Below are 16355 nucleotides of genomic sequence, written 5' to 3'. Positions count from 1 at the left end.
AGGAAAGAAAGAAAGAAAGAAAGAAAGAAAGAAAGAAAGAAAGAAAGAAAGAAAGAAAGAAAGAAAGACCAAATGCCACCACCAGCTCTGGCGGTCCCTGTGCAGAGGGCACCTCGCCCCCAGTGGTACCCACATCCCAGAACTGGGACCTGAGTGCAAATGCCATGGGTCTCCTTCTCTGCTGTGAAAGGCGCGGTGATGGGAGGCCTGGGCAGAGGAAGAAGCTTCTGCAGGGCGAGTCCCAAATGTGAGCCGAGCAGGGTGCTTTCAAAGGAAGGGGGGTCTTGGAGCTGGGGTGGGGTCTGCAGCTCGATCTGGAGAGGGGAGGACTTCACCTGCAGTCACTGAACAGCCAGGTGGCTAGCAAGCCCTGCTCCCAGACACGGGCGCTGTGACAACTGCCCAAACAGACGTCACTTTCCCTAGGACCAGAATAGCCTTGCTCACTGTCTCCGCTTTGTTCCGCGAAGGGCAGCGTCCGTGTCCTGGGTGACCTCCCTGGGACAGGCTGTCCACTGCAGGCTGGCCTGGTCAGCATCCTGACCACCCTGTCCTGTATCTTGCTGTGACCATCTCGGGTACCCTGAGTCAAAAGTGTGACCAATAGGACAGACCGGCCGCAGACGGGCCTGGGCTTCATGCGTGTGCTTGCCCGCGGGGCGTTTTAGACCTCGGGGAGTGCCTGTGTGTATCATCCAGGTTGTGGCGTCTCTTCAGAAACCAGGCACCTGCCCTGGCGGGGGCTGCAGAGAGTAATCCATGCGGAGAGCGAGCATTCCCCCCGGACCGCAGTCCCCACCCTTCCCTATGGCCTCCCCGCCCCGCTGTGCTCCTGTCCTTTGCCCGCAGACCCCTGAAGGCATCTGAGCTTGTCACGCTTGAGTTAGCCTTTCCTCGGGAATAGATAACCAAAGGGTGCAGACCACGTGGCTCAGTGGAATGATGAAACCTTTTAGAGGTGTACTTTCTCATGGAAAAAACCTCTTTAAAAATTAATTTCTACTCCTTAAAGATAGCTGTGGCACTTAGGAGGAAGAGTAGCACTCGGCACCAGACACCTCTTCCTGTCGTTCTGGTGCTTAATTGGTAAACACTTAGGAGGACCAAGGGTGGTGTCTAAGGTCTGTCCCAGGCAGACATTACTAATGGATCCCAGCCTCCTCCTGTTCACAGAGCCGGTTCTTCATCAGGAATCCGTGAGGCAGTGTTCCCAGGAGCCCCTTCGGGTCTATCACGCGGAAGGCTCCAGCCTAGGGCGCCATCTGTCCTGCCCGGGTCTAGGCACGAGTGCTTCCTGGGACCTGGGATGCCACCCAGCCTCCTGGGCCCTGTCTCTGTCAAGTGGCCCTTCACTTACTTCCCTGTTCTCTCCCTTGCGTACTTCCCTAATTTGTCAGCTGGCCCCGTGGCCGCAGCTGGCCTCTTCCAGACGTCAGACCCTGTTTCACTCTGAGGTTGCAGAAGCAGGCGCCCCACAATGGCTGCTGTGCTGGTCAGCCTGCCCTCCGGAGGCCAGAGCAGACCTGGGAGCCGTTTGTAGCTCAAGGGCCAGCCTCTTACTGGGTGACCCTGGACAAGTGACGTCGCCTCTCTGTGCCTCGTCAACAAAATGAGGTCATAGCGCCTGTCAAAGGGATTAACTAAGAAAATGCACGCGGGCTGGCCCTGTGGATAGAGAAGCCAGATCTGCTATGGCCGACTGCCGTTTGACGCTTGGCCTCAGCAGCTTGGAAAACACACCGTGTGTGTGTGTGTGTGTGTGTGTGTGTGTGTGTGTGTGTGTGTGTATGTGCGCGCACGCGTGCAGGCCCCAAATCTGGACAAGATGGAGAAAATGGAGGAGAGATTACAGCGTGACCATGCTCCACTGGGGGTGCTTTCTCCCGCTCTGTCTCTCTAGCAAGCACATGCGCCCTCTGGCAAAGAAAAACAAATGCATACGGAGTGCTTAGCACAGCGCTAAATAAATGTGCACGCAGTCAGCACTTAGTAACTGCAGCTTGGGTTTTTTTTTAAACATTTGTAATGAACAAACTTGGATATATATTACGGAGCAGAACCTGACAATCTGATAGCTCTGTGATTAGGGAGTGGCTACATCAAGCCAGTTCGTGTCTGCATTACCTCACATCCTTAACCTTTTCTGCGATGAGAACACTTTTAACATTTCTTCTTGGGGTCAGCAGGTGGTGCGGTGGTTAAGGTGCTGGACTCCCATATGGCCGACCACGGTTTGAATCCTGGACCTCACAGCTTGAAATTAACACGCCGGGCGCGTGTGCGTGCATGTCCAAGGTCCCGAGAGGAGAATGGAGGAGAAGGGATTGCGGCGTGGCCATCCCCCCTGGGGGGTGATTTCTCGCTTTCTGTCTCTCTGTCTGTTTCTGTCTTTCTGGCAAGCGCACGTGCCCTAGAGCACAAACTTCTAAAAAAAACCCAAAAAAACCTAAAAGACAAAGCAGAAAAATGAGTTTTCAATGTTCCCGTGTCTAATACCTTGTTAACTCGAGTCAGCAGGAGGTAAGATCTCTTGACCCTTTCCTCACGCACGACTGCAGTTTGGGGTCCTTCTCCCAACACCTGCCTGGCGCCGTGCCTCAGTGTGGTGGATCTCTGGGTGTCTGGCTGCATTTTTCAGTAAAGTGATGGGCTGGGGCCTTCGCTGAACATCGTACACCTGTAGTCCTATTTAATCCTGTGGGGCGAGTATTATGTTTACCGTCCTTTTTTACCCGTGGGGAATTGGAGGCACAGAGTGGTTGCCCCTGGCTCCAGTCACGAAGCTCGGTGAGTCCCGAACACTGGCTGTGGTATAGACGGGGAGATGGGGCAGGCAGGCGCTGCTGTCTGCTGTGGAAAGGCAGGGCAGGGTCCAACCTGTGCTCGGTTCATGCAGAACCCAGTGGGCTGCCAGGGGGGAGGGCCAATCCAGCCTCAGCTTTTCCCACCTGTCACGTGGGTGCGTCACCCAGGCCTCCGCCTGTCTCAGACCTGTTTTCTGGGAGCTGCTTGCCCAGCTCAGCAAACACTTCCTTAACCCCCAGAGGTTGCAGAACCCTCGTCTTAGGGCCTGCTGTGTGCTGAGCACCTGAGGGGACGGGGTGGGGGGTGGAGCAGGCCGGAGAGGACATAGACAAGAACCGGCCCGATGGCGGAAGCCTGAGGGGCTCCGTCTGTGGCAAGAAGACATTTCAATCCCGCTGAGACTCTGTCTGCCTGCAGACGCTCAGATCTGCAGGGAGGGCCAGGCTCGCAGGCTGCAGAGTGGTTTGCCCGGAAAGAGGCACCTAGCCCTTGGTTCCCCCAAAGCCTGGGATGGAGACGGCAGATACGAGGGGAGGCCACGCAGCAGCGTCTAGGACTCAGCTCAGTGCGCTGCCCGGCTGGCCAGCGCTCGAGCACCTGAGGCCCAGGGGGTGCTACGGGCACGAGGGGGAGGCAGGATGGACGCTGGTGGGTCCCAGCCCACTGCGGGGTGGCCCTGACCCCTCTGCCTCCGTGTCCCCATCAAACACTGCAGAGACCTCCTCTCTCAGCGCTTTGCCAGATCCTGTCCCTTCCCTGCCCCACGTTAGCGTCAGCCAGGCCACTCAGCTCCCTGCTCGAGCCTCGGCTGCCCTCGCCCATAAACCTCTCTTCCTCAGTAAGTGTGTTTTGAGGAGTGAATAGGAAACCATGTTTATAAACAGCTCAGCACAGAGTAAGTGCTCAAAAACCTAGTCTTTTTTTTTTTTTTTGAGAGGTTTTTGCTACAGGGGGAGTGTGCTTGCCAGACAGACAGAGAGATAGAAAGCGAGAAATCACCCTCAAGGGGGGATGGCCACGCCGCAATCCCTTCTCCTCCATTCTCCTCTCGGGATCTTGGACACACACACACGTGCGCCTGGCGTGAGTTTAAGCCACCGGATCTGGGACTCGAACCACGGTCAACTACATGGGAGTTCAGTGACATAGCCATTATGCTAACTGCTAGTCCCTAAAAACCTAGTCAGTTTCAACAGGGCGGGCAACAGAGTATCAGAAGTCCCCAGAGTTGCTGGCATTGGCTTCAATCTGGCTTTGAATGTGCCAAAACGCACCAGGTGATCTCAAGGTCTGCCTTCAGGCATGGCTGGCTCCCCCCGCCACTCCTGGAAAGAGGCAGGGGCAGGAAGACGTTCTCAGTGGGGCAGGGAGGAAGGCTCACCTCTGTATCGGAGTCCATGCTAATGGCTCAGAGCTGTAATAAGCAAAGAGGAAGCTCTTAAAATGGGGAATTATGTGTCTCAGCTGCTACAAAATAACCCTGGGCCCCGTGCCAAGGAAAACAGCTCTTGTCGGTGGAGGAGCGGGCTGCTAGAAGCCTGTGCAAGGGGACTCGTTCTGAGCGGTCGCTGCGCCGTGGGGCGGCCGGCGGCTGGGGTGTGACTGGCCTGATTGCGAGTCGGCGGAGGGAAATGGGGCTGCGACTCGCTCCACTCCAGGGAACGTGTTGTCTGAGGTCAGGCTGGGCCGGCAGAGGGTAGGCAGAGGCTAAAGCTGAGGGTCTGGGTGTGCCATCGCTGTCACGGTGACAATGGCCCGAGTGCCCTCAGAGTGCCAGAGTGTCTGTGGCCCTGCTGAGCAGAACGAAGGCCCCCCGTGGGTCAGGATACGCCCAGTGCTGATAGGACAGCGATGGCAGCGGTGCCGATGGCAGGTGCCAGTTACAGAGGGCTGTCCGGGCGCCGGACACCTGCCATGGAGCCCTCAGCGCCTCCGTGAGTCACCCACTACCGATAAGGACGCTGAGGACAGAGAGGTCGAGCAGTTTGCCCGAGGCTGCCCAGCCTGGAAGTGGCTCTCAACTCCTGGGGGGTCAGGGCTCCCACTCCCAGACTCCTAGAGGGACCAGACTCCCACTGGAGGGCTTGCCACAGCCGGCATGGAGCCCAGGAGCTTTCTAGACTGAGGTCCCAACGACACATGGGGAGGGTCAGAGGCCACCACGCCTGGGGAACGGGAGGGACTCTAGCTGTGTGTGGCCAGGGTCCCAGGGAGAAAGGGCGTCGGGGAGACGGGCCCCAGCGTGAGCAGGTTCTGTGCTGGGGTTGGCGGGCATCGGGGGAGCCGTCAGAGGGTCGGGCGGGCGTGGTGATCCGGGAAGGCTGCGTGCGGCCCTCCAGCTGCAGGGCTGGGAATAGACAGGGCGGGCAGCGTTGCCATGGAGATGGGCAGATGTGGGTGGAAGCCAGGAATGGCAGGGCTGGCCCCCGAGAGGCAGTCAGGGTACTCCTCCTACCCTGGCCCCATCCAGGCGGGTGTTTGAGGCCAGTGGCCCTCCGGTGCGTGGACAGGTTGGCCAAGGACAGAGGCAGGAGCCCCGGCTGGGCGCTCGCTGGGGGCGGGTGGGCTTGTGATGGCAGTGCCCCACGGTGGGAGAGGTGATGGAGGAGCACAACCTAGGGCACCGGGAAGCCAGGAGTGGGACACGCCCCTCAGTGGCAGGCCCGTGGCAGGCCCCTCCTGGGCCCGGTCTTGCCCTTCTCCCTGTCCTAGCTGAGCTACTTGGCCACAGGCATGGAGGAAGGGTCCCATGGGTGGAAGAGTTGGCAGCCTTCGGGCCAGCAGGTGATGTAGTGGTTAAGGTGCTGGACATCCACATGGCTGACTGTAGCTCGAGTCCTGGATCCAGAGGCTGGAAACTCAAACTTGAGAGTGTGTGTGTGTGTTTGTGTGTGTGTGCGCGTGATCCTGAGAGGAGAATGGAGGAGAAGGGATTGCAGCATAGCCATCCCCCTCAAGGGGGTGATTTCTCTCTCTCTTTCTCCCTGTCTCTCTCTGAGTCTCTGGCAAGTGCATGTGCCCTATAGCAAAACCCTCTCTCCAAACAAGAGCTGTAAGCCTCATTTTGTAGGAGAATGGAGACTGGAAGAAGTCCTGGGGAGCCTCAGCTGCTCTAGTTTCTTGGGGGTTCTCTGAGTGGCAGTGTAGGTGGGGCTGATCCAGGACCCCCGGGCTAGCCACGGGGAAGCAGACCCAGCTCCTGGAGGGGTTGAGTCTTCTAGGCTGGCGGCTGGGAGCTCACAGGCCTCCCCCTTAGATTCGGAAGTCTGGCTCACCTCCCAATGTCCAGAAGAGGCCAGGAGGGCAGACGGCTCTGGACAGCCCTCGCTGGGAGGCTCCAGTCGCAGTCCCCTGACAAACACCTTCACTGCGGAGTGGGGCCCACATCCTCCTATTATCCGCCCACCCCGGGCCCACAATGGCTGCCCAGATAACCATCGGGCTGCGTGCTGGAACAATGCGGGGGCCCAGCTATTTTTACAGTAGCGTGGCCTGGCGCAGCCCGCGCCCCGAGGGAGCAGGCGGGGAAAGGCTGAGCTGGATGCTCCGGCAGACAGAGGAAGGGCCGGGGGCTGCCGGCTCCAGGAAGACTTTCTTGGCCTGCTGGCCGCCAGATAGCCGAACAATCGGGGTGCCCCACCCCGAGCCAGGGAGAGGAAGGAGGCGTGGGGGAAATGGGCCCCTGCTTTTGTGCTACAGCTTCCCAGCACTCCGAGCCAGCTGCTGGGGCCAGGCCAGCAGGACCCCCACCACCTAGGTAGCCCCAACGCCAAGGGGGGCCCTGGGAGAGCCAGCTGCCTGCATCCCTGAGTCGGGTGGGCAGAATTCGACACCCCCAGGCACCGTCTACCCAGCGGCTCCCACTCAATGCCCTACTGGGTGCTGGGTGCAGCATCTGGTCCTGGGAACTAGCAGTGAGGGGCAGGCGGGCCCGTGGCCCCAGGAGCCTCAGTTCTAGCCAAAGGAGCCCGTCAACAGGAAGTAGGGAGGCTGGCCGCGTGTCTTCAGGTAGTGGTCAACACCGTCTACCTGCAGAAAAAGGGGTGTCATGCCTACTACAGCCCTGGAGCACCTGGAGGATCACCCCAATGTGGCCCAACCTTCCAGTATTTCAAGAAAACCTAGGGAACCAGCAGTTGGCGTAATGGCTATGTCGCTGGACTCCCACGTAGTCGACTGTGGTTCGTGTCCCGGACCCGGTGGCTTAAAACTCACACTGGGCGCGTGTGCGTGTGTGCCCAAGATCCCGAGAGGAGTACGGAGGAGAAGGGATTGCGGCGTGACCATCCCCCCTGGGTGATTTCTCGCTTTCTATCTCTCTGTCTGTCTGGCGAGCGCACGCGCCCTATAGCGAAAATCTCTCTAAAAAAAAAAAGAAAGAAAGAAAACCTAGACCTCTTCATTTCCCCCTGAAATCTGGCATTTCCGTGCCGGCGGGGCTGCCGGGGCAGGGGTCCTTGCGGTTCCGAGGAAGTACAGACACCAGAGGCTCCTCCCCTGGCTGGCGGCAGAGCTCTGCTAGGGTGGCGTCCAAGCAGGAGTGGCCTGAGGGTGACCCCCAGCAGCTCCCGGGGCCGAATCCAACCGGGAGGCAGAGGGCGCAGAGCCTGGCGGAGGATCCAAGGGGTGAGCGGCCGTGGGGGCTCAGAGCAAGCCCGAGGGCTGGGTGGGGAGGAGGGGAGCTCAGGGGCACCCCTGCCGAACCCTCACCTGTACCCTTCTCGTATTTTTTTCTGCTTCCAAGATGGGACTGGCGGGTCGGTTGTAAATACAGTTTGTAAAAGCGTACGCGCGGTGGAAACACCATTTCGAGGATCGCTTCTGTCGTCGCCACCCCCGAAATCCCGTTCCTTACTGTGCCCAGTTCGGAGCGGGCCCCCGCAGGGCGCCAGGCTCCGAGCCGAGACCTTCCGTGAGCGGGGAGCCGTCGTTTTCCATGCCAGACCCAAATTAGCAAACCGTCTGTGCGTTTGTGGGGACTGCCGCAGGCTCCCAGGCGCTGCGTGTTGGGGACGGTGACGGCAGGGCTGGAGCGGGAGGGCGGGGACAGTGGCATGCGGCCGCGGCCACTCTGCTCAGCAGGTGCCTGGACCACAGAACCCGTCCGCTCCGTGGGTTGCCGTGCGCCCTTGGCATGAGGAGGGGATCTGCTGACTCCAAATGCTGCCAGGGCGGGGTACAGACCAGGGGCTGCCAGGTCCCTGCCGCGAGCGACGAGTGAGACGGGAAAGGTCAAGCCCAAGACCCCGAGGGGTCCCTGACTGGCCGCCCCTGGGCTCTGCTCTGCCTTCCGCAGAAAGTGAGGACATGGCCACCAAGGAGAAACTGCAGTGTCTGAAGGACTTCCACAAGGACATCCTGAAGCCATCGCCAGGGAAGAGCCCGGGCACGCGGCCTGAGGACGAGGCCGAGGGGAAGCCCCCGCAGAGGGAGAAGTGGGCCAGCAAGATCGACTTTGTGCTCTCCGTGGCTGGTGGCTTCGTGGGCTTGGGCAACGTCTGGCGCTTCCCGTACCTCTGCTACAAAAATGGTGGAGGTGAGACGGCTGGGCTGCGGGGGCGTCCCTCTGGAGCAGAGACGGGCATCGCAGGGCAAGGGCGGGCAGGGCTGGGCTCTCTGCACCCCGCTTTCCCTCCGCGTCAGCTGTTGCACCCCTGCCCTGCCCCACTGCCCCTTAGAGACAGGAGGTGAGCATGACTGGGCAGCTAGATAGCTAGGAGGGTACTGCTGTGTGGCCTTGAGCGAGGTCCTCGCCCTCTCTGAGCCACCTGTTACCATCGCAAGAGCTGAGATGAGGCCAGGCCTGTGTCTCCCACAGGCCCGTCTGGAAATTCCTCCAGATGTCCACGTCCCTCACCGTTCCGTACTTAATCTGTCCCTACACTCGCTTTTTGCTTATCTAACTTCCTCCAACGTAGCCGGAAGAGCAAGCTTGGTCTCTCCTAAAGACGGAAACCCAGCCTCCTTTGCCCTAATGCAGACCCTGGGGAGAGCACACGCCGCCAAGCTAGATTTGAAGTGTCAGGTCTCTCTCGTGTGTCCGTCTGGACTGACTCGTTGGTTGGTGTGGGTTTGGGGGCTTTATGGTTTTGCCTGGCCGAGGCTCAGCGCTCGACTGCTGGAACACGTCTCCTCTTGGAGGTGTGAGGCCGAGGCAGCAGCAGCAGCGGGGGCTTCCTCGGTGGTGCAGTTCAGGGCTGGCAGGTGTCTCGGGACCGCTTTGCTGGTCCCAGAAGGCTGTCCGTCAGCGGAGACGGGCGTGCCGCGGCCGCCAGCGGTCAGAGGACCAGTTTTTGGGGGGTTCGCTCTTAGAGCCTGGTTTCTTAACCTTTCTCAGGTCTCAGGCCCCTTTGGGACTGGAGTGTCCTAGACGCTCCCCAGAACAAAGCACACACACAGTAGACCCAAGGTGCCCACAGTTTCAAAGGGTTTATGGACCCGCTGAAGCCATTAGCGGACACCAGGTAGGAACCCCACCCGACGCTTGGCCCCGCCTTCCCGGGCTCCCAGCCCCAGTGGAGACGCCCACCTCCTGCGTCACCTGCTAGAGAGTTCTGAGCCTCGGGCCCTGCGTGGCCTGGGGCGGTGGATCAGAGAGGGGTCCCAGGGGCCGAGCAGGCCTCTGGAGGGACAGACGTGGACAAGACAGGCAGGCTTACACCAGCTGGAGGAAGGGCTCCGAGGCTCGGAATGCCAGGGGGAGTCGAAGGGAGCGGAGGGAGGGCATGCGGAGAGCTGGTGCCAGCTGCAGGCAGGCAGGCTGGAGAGTGCGAGACTGCCCTGTGTCCCTCGGGCCCCCCACTCCCATCTGACCCCACCGGTTGGGAGGGCCTGGGAGCAAACGCGGGCAGCAGCCGACCGCCCTGACGGCCACGCCCCCTCTTCTGTCTCTGCAGGTGCTTTTCTCATACCGTATTTCATCTTCCTGTTCGGGAGCGGCCTGCCCGTGTTCTTCCTGGAGATCATCATCGGCCAGTACACCTCCGAGGGGGGCATCACCTGCTGGGAGAAGATCTGCCCCCTGTTCTCCGGTGAGTGTGCGGCAAGGCCGTCCCCTGCGCCCCGTGGGCATCGCGTGGCTCCGTGCATGACACCGGCGCTGCGAGGACCTGGAGGAGCGAGGGCGGCAGGGCCGCACTGCACAGGACACGCTGACTGCCCGCAGGGCCCGCCATGCCCACCTCCCCGGGCACCATGGCAGGGTAGCAGCACTGAGCACCCTCTGTCCCTCTGTGGGTTCACATGCTCTCCTCTTGGTGGTTCCGTGGCTGTAAGCTAGTCACCCTGCGCCGCGGGTCCCTCATCCGGGAAATACAATAGCATCACGTGCTTCGCGGGGCCTCTGTGCAGGCGAGCAGTGCAGCCGCGTCAGCGCGCATGGTGTGCTCAGGAGCACAGGGGCACAGCGTGGGGGCGGCCGCATTTGAGCAACGCCATGGTGACTTTCTTTTCTTGGAGAGGTTTTTGCTATAGGGTGCATGCATTCGCCAGAAAGAGAGAGACAGAGACAGAGAGACAGAAAGCGAGAAATCACCCCCCGGGGGGATGGTCACGCCGCAATCCCTTCTCCTCCATTCTTCTCTCGGGATCTTGGGCACGCACGCACACGCTCCCGGCGTGAGTTTTAAGCCACCGGGTCCAGGGACTTGAACCATGGTCGACTACATGGGAGTCCAGCGACACAGCCATTACGCTAACTGCCGGTCCCGTTTTTTTTCTTTCTTTCTTTCTTTTTTTTTTTTTTTTTCAAGCCCGGTGTTGTGTTCTATAACTAAATGATGTCTAGTGAGTCCACTTAAATATACATAAGCTATATAATCTCATAGTTTCCACTTTTTTTAAGAGAGGTTTTTGCTATAGGGCACGTGCGCTCCCCAGAGAGACACAGAGAGACTGAGAGACAGAAAACGAGAAATCACCCCCAGGGGGATGGCCACGTCACAGTCCTTTCTCCTCCGTTTTTCTCTTGGGATCTTGGGCATGTGTACGCATGCATCTGGTGTGAGCTTTAAACCGCCAGGTCCGGGACTTGAACTGCTGTCAACTACATGGGAGTCCGGAGATGTAACCATTATGCCATCCACCCATTTGTCTGTTCGCCCATTCATCTAACCATTCATCCATCTCGTCCTCCTTCACTCCATCCTTTCATCCATCTATCCTTCCATTCACCTAACCATCCATCCACCTCCATTCACCTACACGTGCTTGGCGGTCCCTGCGGAAGAGCTGCGGGTGGCGCCAGGCCTGGGAGGCCGTGGCCGTGGCCGTGGTGGGCCTGGCCTCCCCCGTAACGCCTGCTCCTCCTGCTCGTCCCCCGCAGGCATCGGCTACGCCTCCATTGTGATCGTCTCCCTCCTAAATATCTACTACATCATCATCCTGGCCTGGGCCACCTACTACCTGTTCCAGTCCTTCCAGAAGGAGCTGCCCTGGGCGCACTGCAACCACAGCTGGAACACGCCGCAGTGCATGGAGGACACCATGCGCAAGAACAAGAGCCAGTGGGTCGCCCTCAGCACCAGCAACTTCACTTCTCCTGTCATCGAGTTCTGGGAGTAAGGCCGGCCTCTGTGGAGGGAGGGAGGGAGGGCCTGGGCAGGGCGGAGAGGACGGCCCTGGAGCTGTGGGGGTGGGAAGGCGGGTAGAGGTGTGGAGATAAATCCATGCCTTCGCTCTCAGACAGACCTGGGATCAGATCCCAGGTCTGCCATTGACTGACTGAACTTGGGCAAATCACTCAGTCTTCCCGAGCCTCAGTTTCTTTCACTGGCACACGAGGGCGATGAGTCCTTCTTAGCCTCATGGGCTCTCTGAGAGGAGTGTTTCTCCCAAGGCAGGTGTACGTAGGTCGGCTGAAAATGAGACAGTTTGCTTCATGTGTTGTAGAAAAAAATAGATTCTCTGTTATTGCATGGAGGAACATGCATATATGAAGCTGAAGTAGTCACTCAAGTGAAAAGGTAAGTAGAGAGTGGAAATATGCACCGGTTCGTTTGTGCTGTGTAACAAATATCTCTCAACTTGGTAGCTTTAAAGAACAAATATTTAGCTCTTCGTTCCGCTTGTTGATGGTTTGGACGGAGCGCAACTGGGCCGCTCCTCTGGTCTCAGGTGACTTCATGTGTCTGCAGTCAAGCTGTAGGCCCCAGATAGCTCTTCCAGAGTTTGGCTATTGGCTAGGATGCCAGAGACAACGGTCTGGTCCCCTAGCAGGCTAGCCTAGGATTGTCACAGGCAGCTACGTTCCCAGAACAACAAATGGGCAAGCACTTTTCCAACCGCTGTGTCATTTTCGTTAATGTACCAAAGAGAGCCACAGACCAATGCAGATGCAAGAGGCGGAGGTAATCGACTGGCTCTCTGTGAGAAGAGTGGAGGACTCTTGACGTGGTCACACTTAACCACTATGCAGTCAGGGACCACAGGGAGAATACCATGGGACAGACGTCAGAGCGGCAGGATACAGAGGCCTGAGGTCTGGCAAGCCCTTCGTGGAGGCCGATCCCGGATACATGAGGGTGTGTTTTTGCGCTCACTCTTCGCGAGCTGTTCAGCTTGGGGCTCAGCGCTCGTGCAGCCTCCACCCTAGAAATACCCGAGGTCAGGTCTTGTGTGGAGCTTGGGAGCCGTGGCAGGGGACGCTGTTGACGAACGAGTGATCCCTGAGCATCGCGAGGTGGTGGCCCCCGCTGGGTGTGACTTTGCTGCGTTCGAGGTGACCGTCCTCTTAGGAGCTGCCCAGGGAACACGGCAGAGAGGGACCGCCTGGTGACTGGGGTCGGCGGTCCTCCCTTGGTGTGTGGAGCCCTCACCTGGGGAGTCCAGGTCCTGTCATGCCTTGTGGCCTTCAGTGTATGCTCCTGGGAGGTCCCTAAGTCTACCGGCCTGGGGGTCGTCATGTGTATGTATTTTCCATGTGCAAACAGGATATTGACAGCATGTCGATCGCGCCCTCAGCGCCCGCTCCCTGGGGAGCCGAGTTAGAGAAGGCTGGTGCTTCATTCTTCTCTCTCGAAACGGGCCCAGCGCTCCAGCCCACTCCTTCTGTGCTGTTCTTGACACAGCTGGGCTTCCAGAACTGCCAGCTCCCCAGGGCCCTGGCACCTAGGCAGCCACTCAAGGGTGTCTGCTGGGGCCTCACCTCCTCACCGTGGCCTGGGCTCGGCCCTCACTGTCACTTCCTTGCAGCGTGGGCAGGTGCTTTCCCCTCTCTGGGCCTCAGCGTCCTCACCTGTGCCTGGCAAGATTCGTAGGGCCGCCCGAACCGCGTGAGACCCTGTGCAGCCCGGCTGAGAACCCGCTCGGTGACTGTATGTAGGTTGTCGCTGTTCTTTATTTAGTGTCGTCATCGTGGCTAGAACGCCCCTTTCCCAGGGAGCATCTGGATCTTTGTAAGCATTGGGACCTTTATGAATTGCCACCCCAAATGTCCACACGTCCCTTGTTGAAAAGGGACCATCCTCTCCATGGCTCTCCGTGTCACCCTGTTAGCGCCCAAGAGGTCTTGTGACCCCAGACAGCCCTGCAGGAGGGTCCCAGGGCTCTGTCAGAGTGTTCACGTTGAGCGCCCCGGTGCCCCTTCCTCCTGGTTCTGGGGGCACCTTCCCAGGCTCCTCCGTGATCCGCTCTGACTGAAGAACACCGGCCTCATACTTGCTGCCACCTTCCCGTCTTCCTGCTGTCCCAACCCTGGGCCCTGGGCTCTCGAAGAGCTTCGTGAGACCCCCCGAGCAGCCCAGGATGGCTTGCCCTCCTTCCGGAACCCGCGAGCAGATGAGGTCTGAGCGGGAGGAGCCTGGGAAAGTAGTGATGGGCAGAGGACCGGCCCTGCCTCCTGCGTGAGCCAGAGGCTGGACTGGAGGTCAGGCCAAGGGACTTCACTAGTTCCAGCCCTGAGCCAGGCAGTGTGGGCGATGAGGACCCAGCCGTCCCCACGGGCACCTTCCCTTCCCTGGGCAGGACAAGGCAGACAGGCGAGAGAGTCAAGGGGGGTGGTGGCTTCCATGAGTGTCAACTGAGGACTTGCCCCATCACCTCATTTGGTCTCTGCAGAAGCCTAGCAAGCAGGGAAAGTGTCTTCGCATTGTTTTTATTTTTGGAGAGATTTTTGCTATAGGGCACGTGCGTTTTCCAAAGAGACAGAGAGAGACAGACAGAAAGCGAGAAATCACCCCCCAGAGGGGATGGCCACGCCGCAATCCCTTCTCCTCCATTCTCCTCTCGCGATCTTGGGCATGCACACACATGCACCTGGCGTGAGTTTAAGCCACCAGGTCTGGGACTCGAACCGCGACTTCATGGGAGTCCGGCGACATAGCCATTACGCTCACTGCTGGCCCCTGTATCTGGACATTATTCAAAGTCTTCTCTCTCCCTGAAATCCCACATCTGAATCACAGGTCCTCGCAGCTCCCCCTTCAAAGCATGTCCAGAATGTGACCACCCCCCTGGTGCACAACCACCCTCCACGGGACCCCTGCTCACCCTCCTGCACCCCGGCCTGGGCCCCTGCTGATCCCCCCCTTACCACAGCATCTCTGCAGTCAATTCAGAAGCTGGCTCCAAAGCCACATGCACCGGGCGTGAGTTTAAGCCACCAGGTCTGGGACTCGAACCGCGACTTCATGGGAGTCCGGCGACATAGCCATTACGCTCACTGCTGGCCCCTGTATCTGGACATTATTCAAAGTCTTCTCTCTCCCTGAAATCCCACATCTGAATCACAGGTCCTCGCAGCTCCCCCTTCAAAGCATGTCCAGAATGTGACCACCCCCCTGGTGCACAACCACCCTCCACGGGACCCCTGCTCACCCTCCTGCACCCCGGCCTGGGCCCCTGCTGATCCCCCCCTTACCACAGCATCTCTGCAGTCAATTCAGAAGCTGGCTCCAAAGCCTCTCATGGCGTTTCCCGCACTGTGATCTTGCCCCACCTGGAAGGGTTGAGTGAGGGTGTCCTGGCTGAATGCGGACTCTCTTTGGTTCCTCGTCTGTATCCAGCTGGCCGTACCATCTGGAGCAGCAAATCACTATCCGTCTCTGGTCTCATTTATCTGCAGATGGAGGGGCCATATGAGCTGGGCTTTGAGGGATGCATAGGAGCTCACTAAATGGAAAAGGAGAAACGAAAGGCACTGGGCAGAAGCAGTAGCCGGTGTAGAGGCGGAGCATTCTGAAAGCACATGAACAGTTGGGAACCGCGAGTACTGGTCTGCTCAGAGTATAGGGTGCATTGGAAGGTGGGGGGGGGGACGGGGAGAAGGGTTGAGGCTTTGAGTGCCAGGCTGCTGCTGGGTTTGAATCTGTTTTCTAGGGGAGGAGCCACGGAAGGCATATGAGCAGGGGGCTTGTGTGACTGTGTGTTCTGGACGCTGCTGCCCTGGTGGAGGACGGGGGTGTCTGAGCACTGAGGGCATACAGGGTCTCGGAGACTCGGCATCCGGTGGGGTGCTTCCCTGTGGGGTGGAACATCCATGACATCCCCTGAAAGGAGCTACCAGCTGTGTCTCCGTGACCAGCTCGAGGTGTCCTCTGAGGGTGGCTGCTGGGGCGTCACTGTGGCTCCGTGGGCTGGCGGCTCGTTGGGGTGCAGAGCAGTGACCATGAGCACAGGGACTGACCTGATGCCTCTCGGGCCGAAGCCCACCCCCGCCGCCGCGGCTCCCTGTATCCGACCTGCCCCAGACGCGGCACCCCTGGGCCCGTCTTTTGCTTTAACAAACGCTGCAGGCCGGGACGTGGGAGCTCCCTGGGAATCAGGTGACGAGGCACCGGGGCACGTGGGAGCTGCTGGCAGAGAAGGACCTGGAGCGTCACAGCCAGTCCCTGCTCCAGTCCTACAGGAGGCAGCAGAGCAGCGTGGCGACACACCCTCCCTGCGTCTGGGCCGGGGCCCTGGAGTGCTCAGGAGAAGCCCCTTCACTGAGGACAGGCCGAGGGACCTGCCCGAGGTTTCTGCACAGCCCGAAGCACCAGTTCCCCGGCTGGGACCCCACCCGGGATCCCACCCGCAGCTCCCCTAGGTCCCCACCACACTGCGTGTGTGTGTCTCCACTCTCGGGTTCCAAGTGGGGTCTTCGTGGCTTTCCCCGCACCCACCCTGGCTCCCGGCTACAGTTCCGTCCTCATTGGAGCTGAGCAGATCCTCCCGAGACGCCTCCGGGCCCTGGAGACGGTATTTCATTTCACGCTGGCTTTCTCGTTTAACACCAAGTTGCTGCGGGATGGGAAGCTGCCCTTGGTCCACCCCCTCCCGCTGGTCCTTGCTCCCGGGGTCACCCCCATCCCGAGGCCTCCCGCTGCCCCCACCCAGGCCCTGGAGGGCAGGCGTGCCTGAGCTGGCCGCATGCCCTTCATGAGGCTGGAGCCGAGCCTTCCTCCTCGGCTCCTGGGAGCCCCCCGGGAGCTCGGCACGTATCATTAGACTTTATTAGAATCAAAGAAGTGAGTCATATTTGCAAACAGCCCTGCACGGCCAATCTCCCCCTGCAGCTGTCGGAAGGAGGAGGCGGCGGAGGACGGCTTGCGCAGGCCCGCGCTCCGGGCTCG

The 16355-nt window shown here is 59.6% G+C and overlaps 1 protein-coding gene across 3 annotated transcripts in view; it reads left to right on the top strand.

The window, feature by feature from the left end:
- Positions 1-16355, top strand: part of SLC6A6 (solute carrier family 6 member 6) — a 95485-nt gene that overhangs the window by 32150 nt on the left and 46980 nt on the right. For all 3 annotated transcript variants that reach the window (XM_006160681.3, XM_014592482.2, XM_014592483.2), the window contains 3 exons: positions 8102-8341; positions 9702-9836; positions 11129-11363. In XM_006160681.3, coding sequence (XP_006160743.1) covers positions 8102-8341; positions 9702-9836; positions 11129-11363 — 610 coding nt within the window. The remainder of the gene's footprint in view (positions 1-8101; positions 8342-9701; positions 9837-11128; positions 11364-16355) is intronic.

This window comes from Tupaia chinensis, unplaced genomic scaffold (assembly GCF_000334495.1).
Source record: "Tupaia chinensis unplaced genomic scaffold, TupChi_1.0 Scaffold000704_1, whole genome shotgun sequence".
NCBI classification, from domain to species: Eukaryota; Metazoa; Chordata; class Mammalia; order Scandentia; family Tupaiidae; genus Tupaia; species Tupaia belangeri.
Note: the sequence above shows the minus strand (reverse complement) of the source record. Positions and strands in the feature narration are given on the sequence as shown.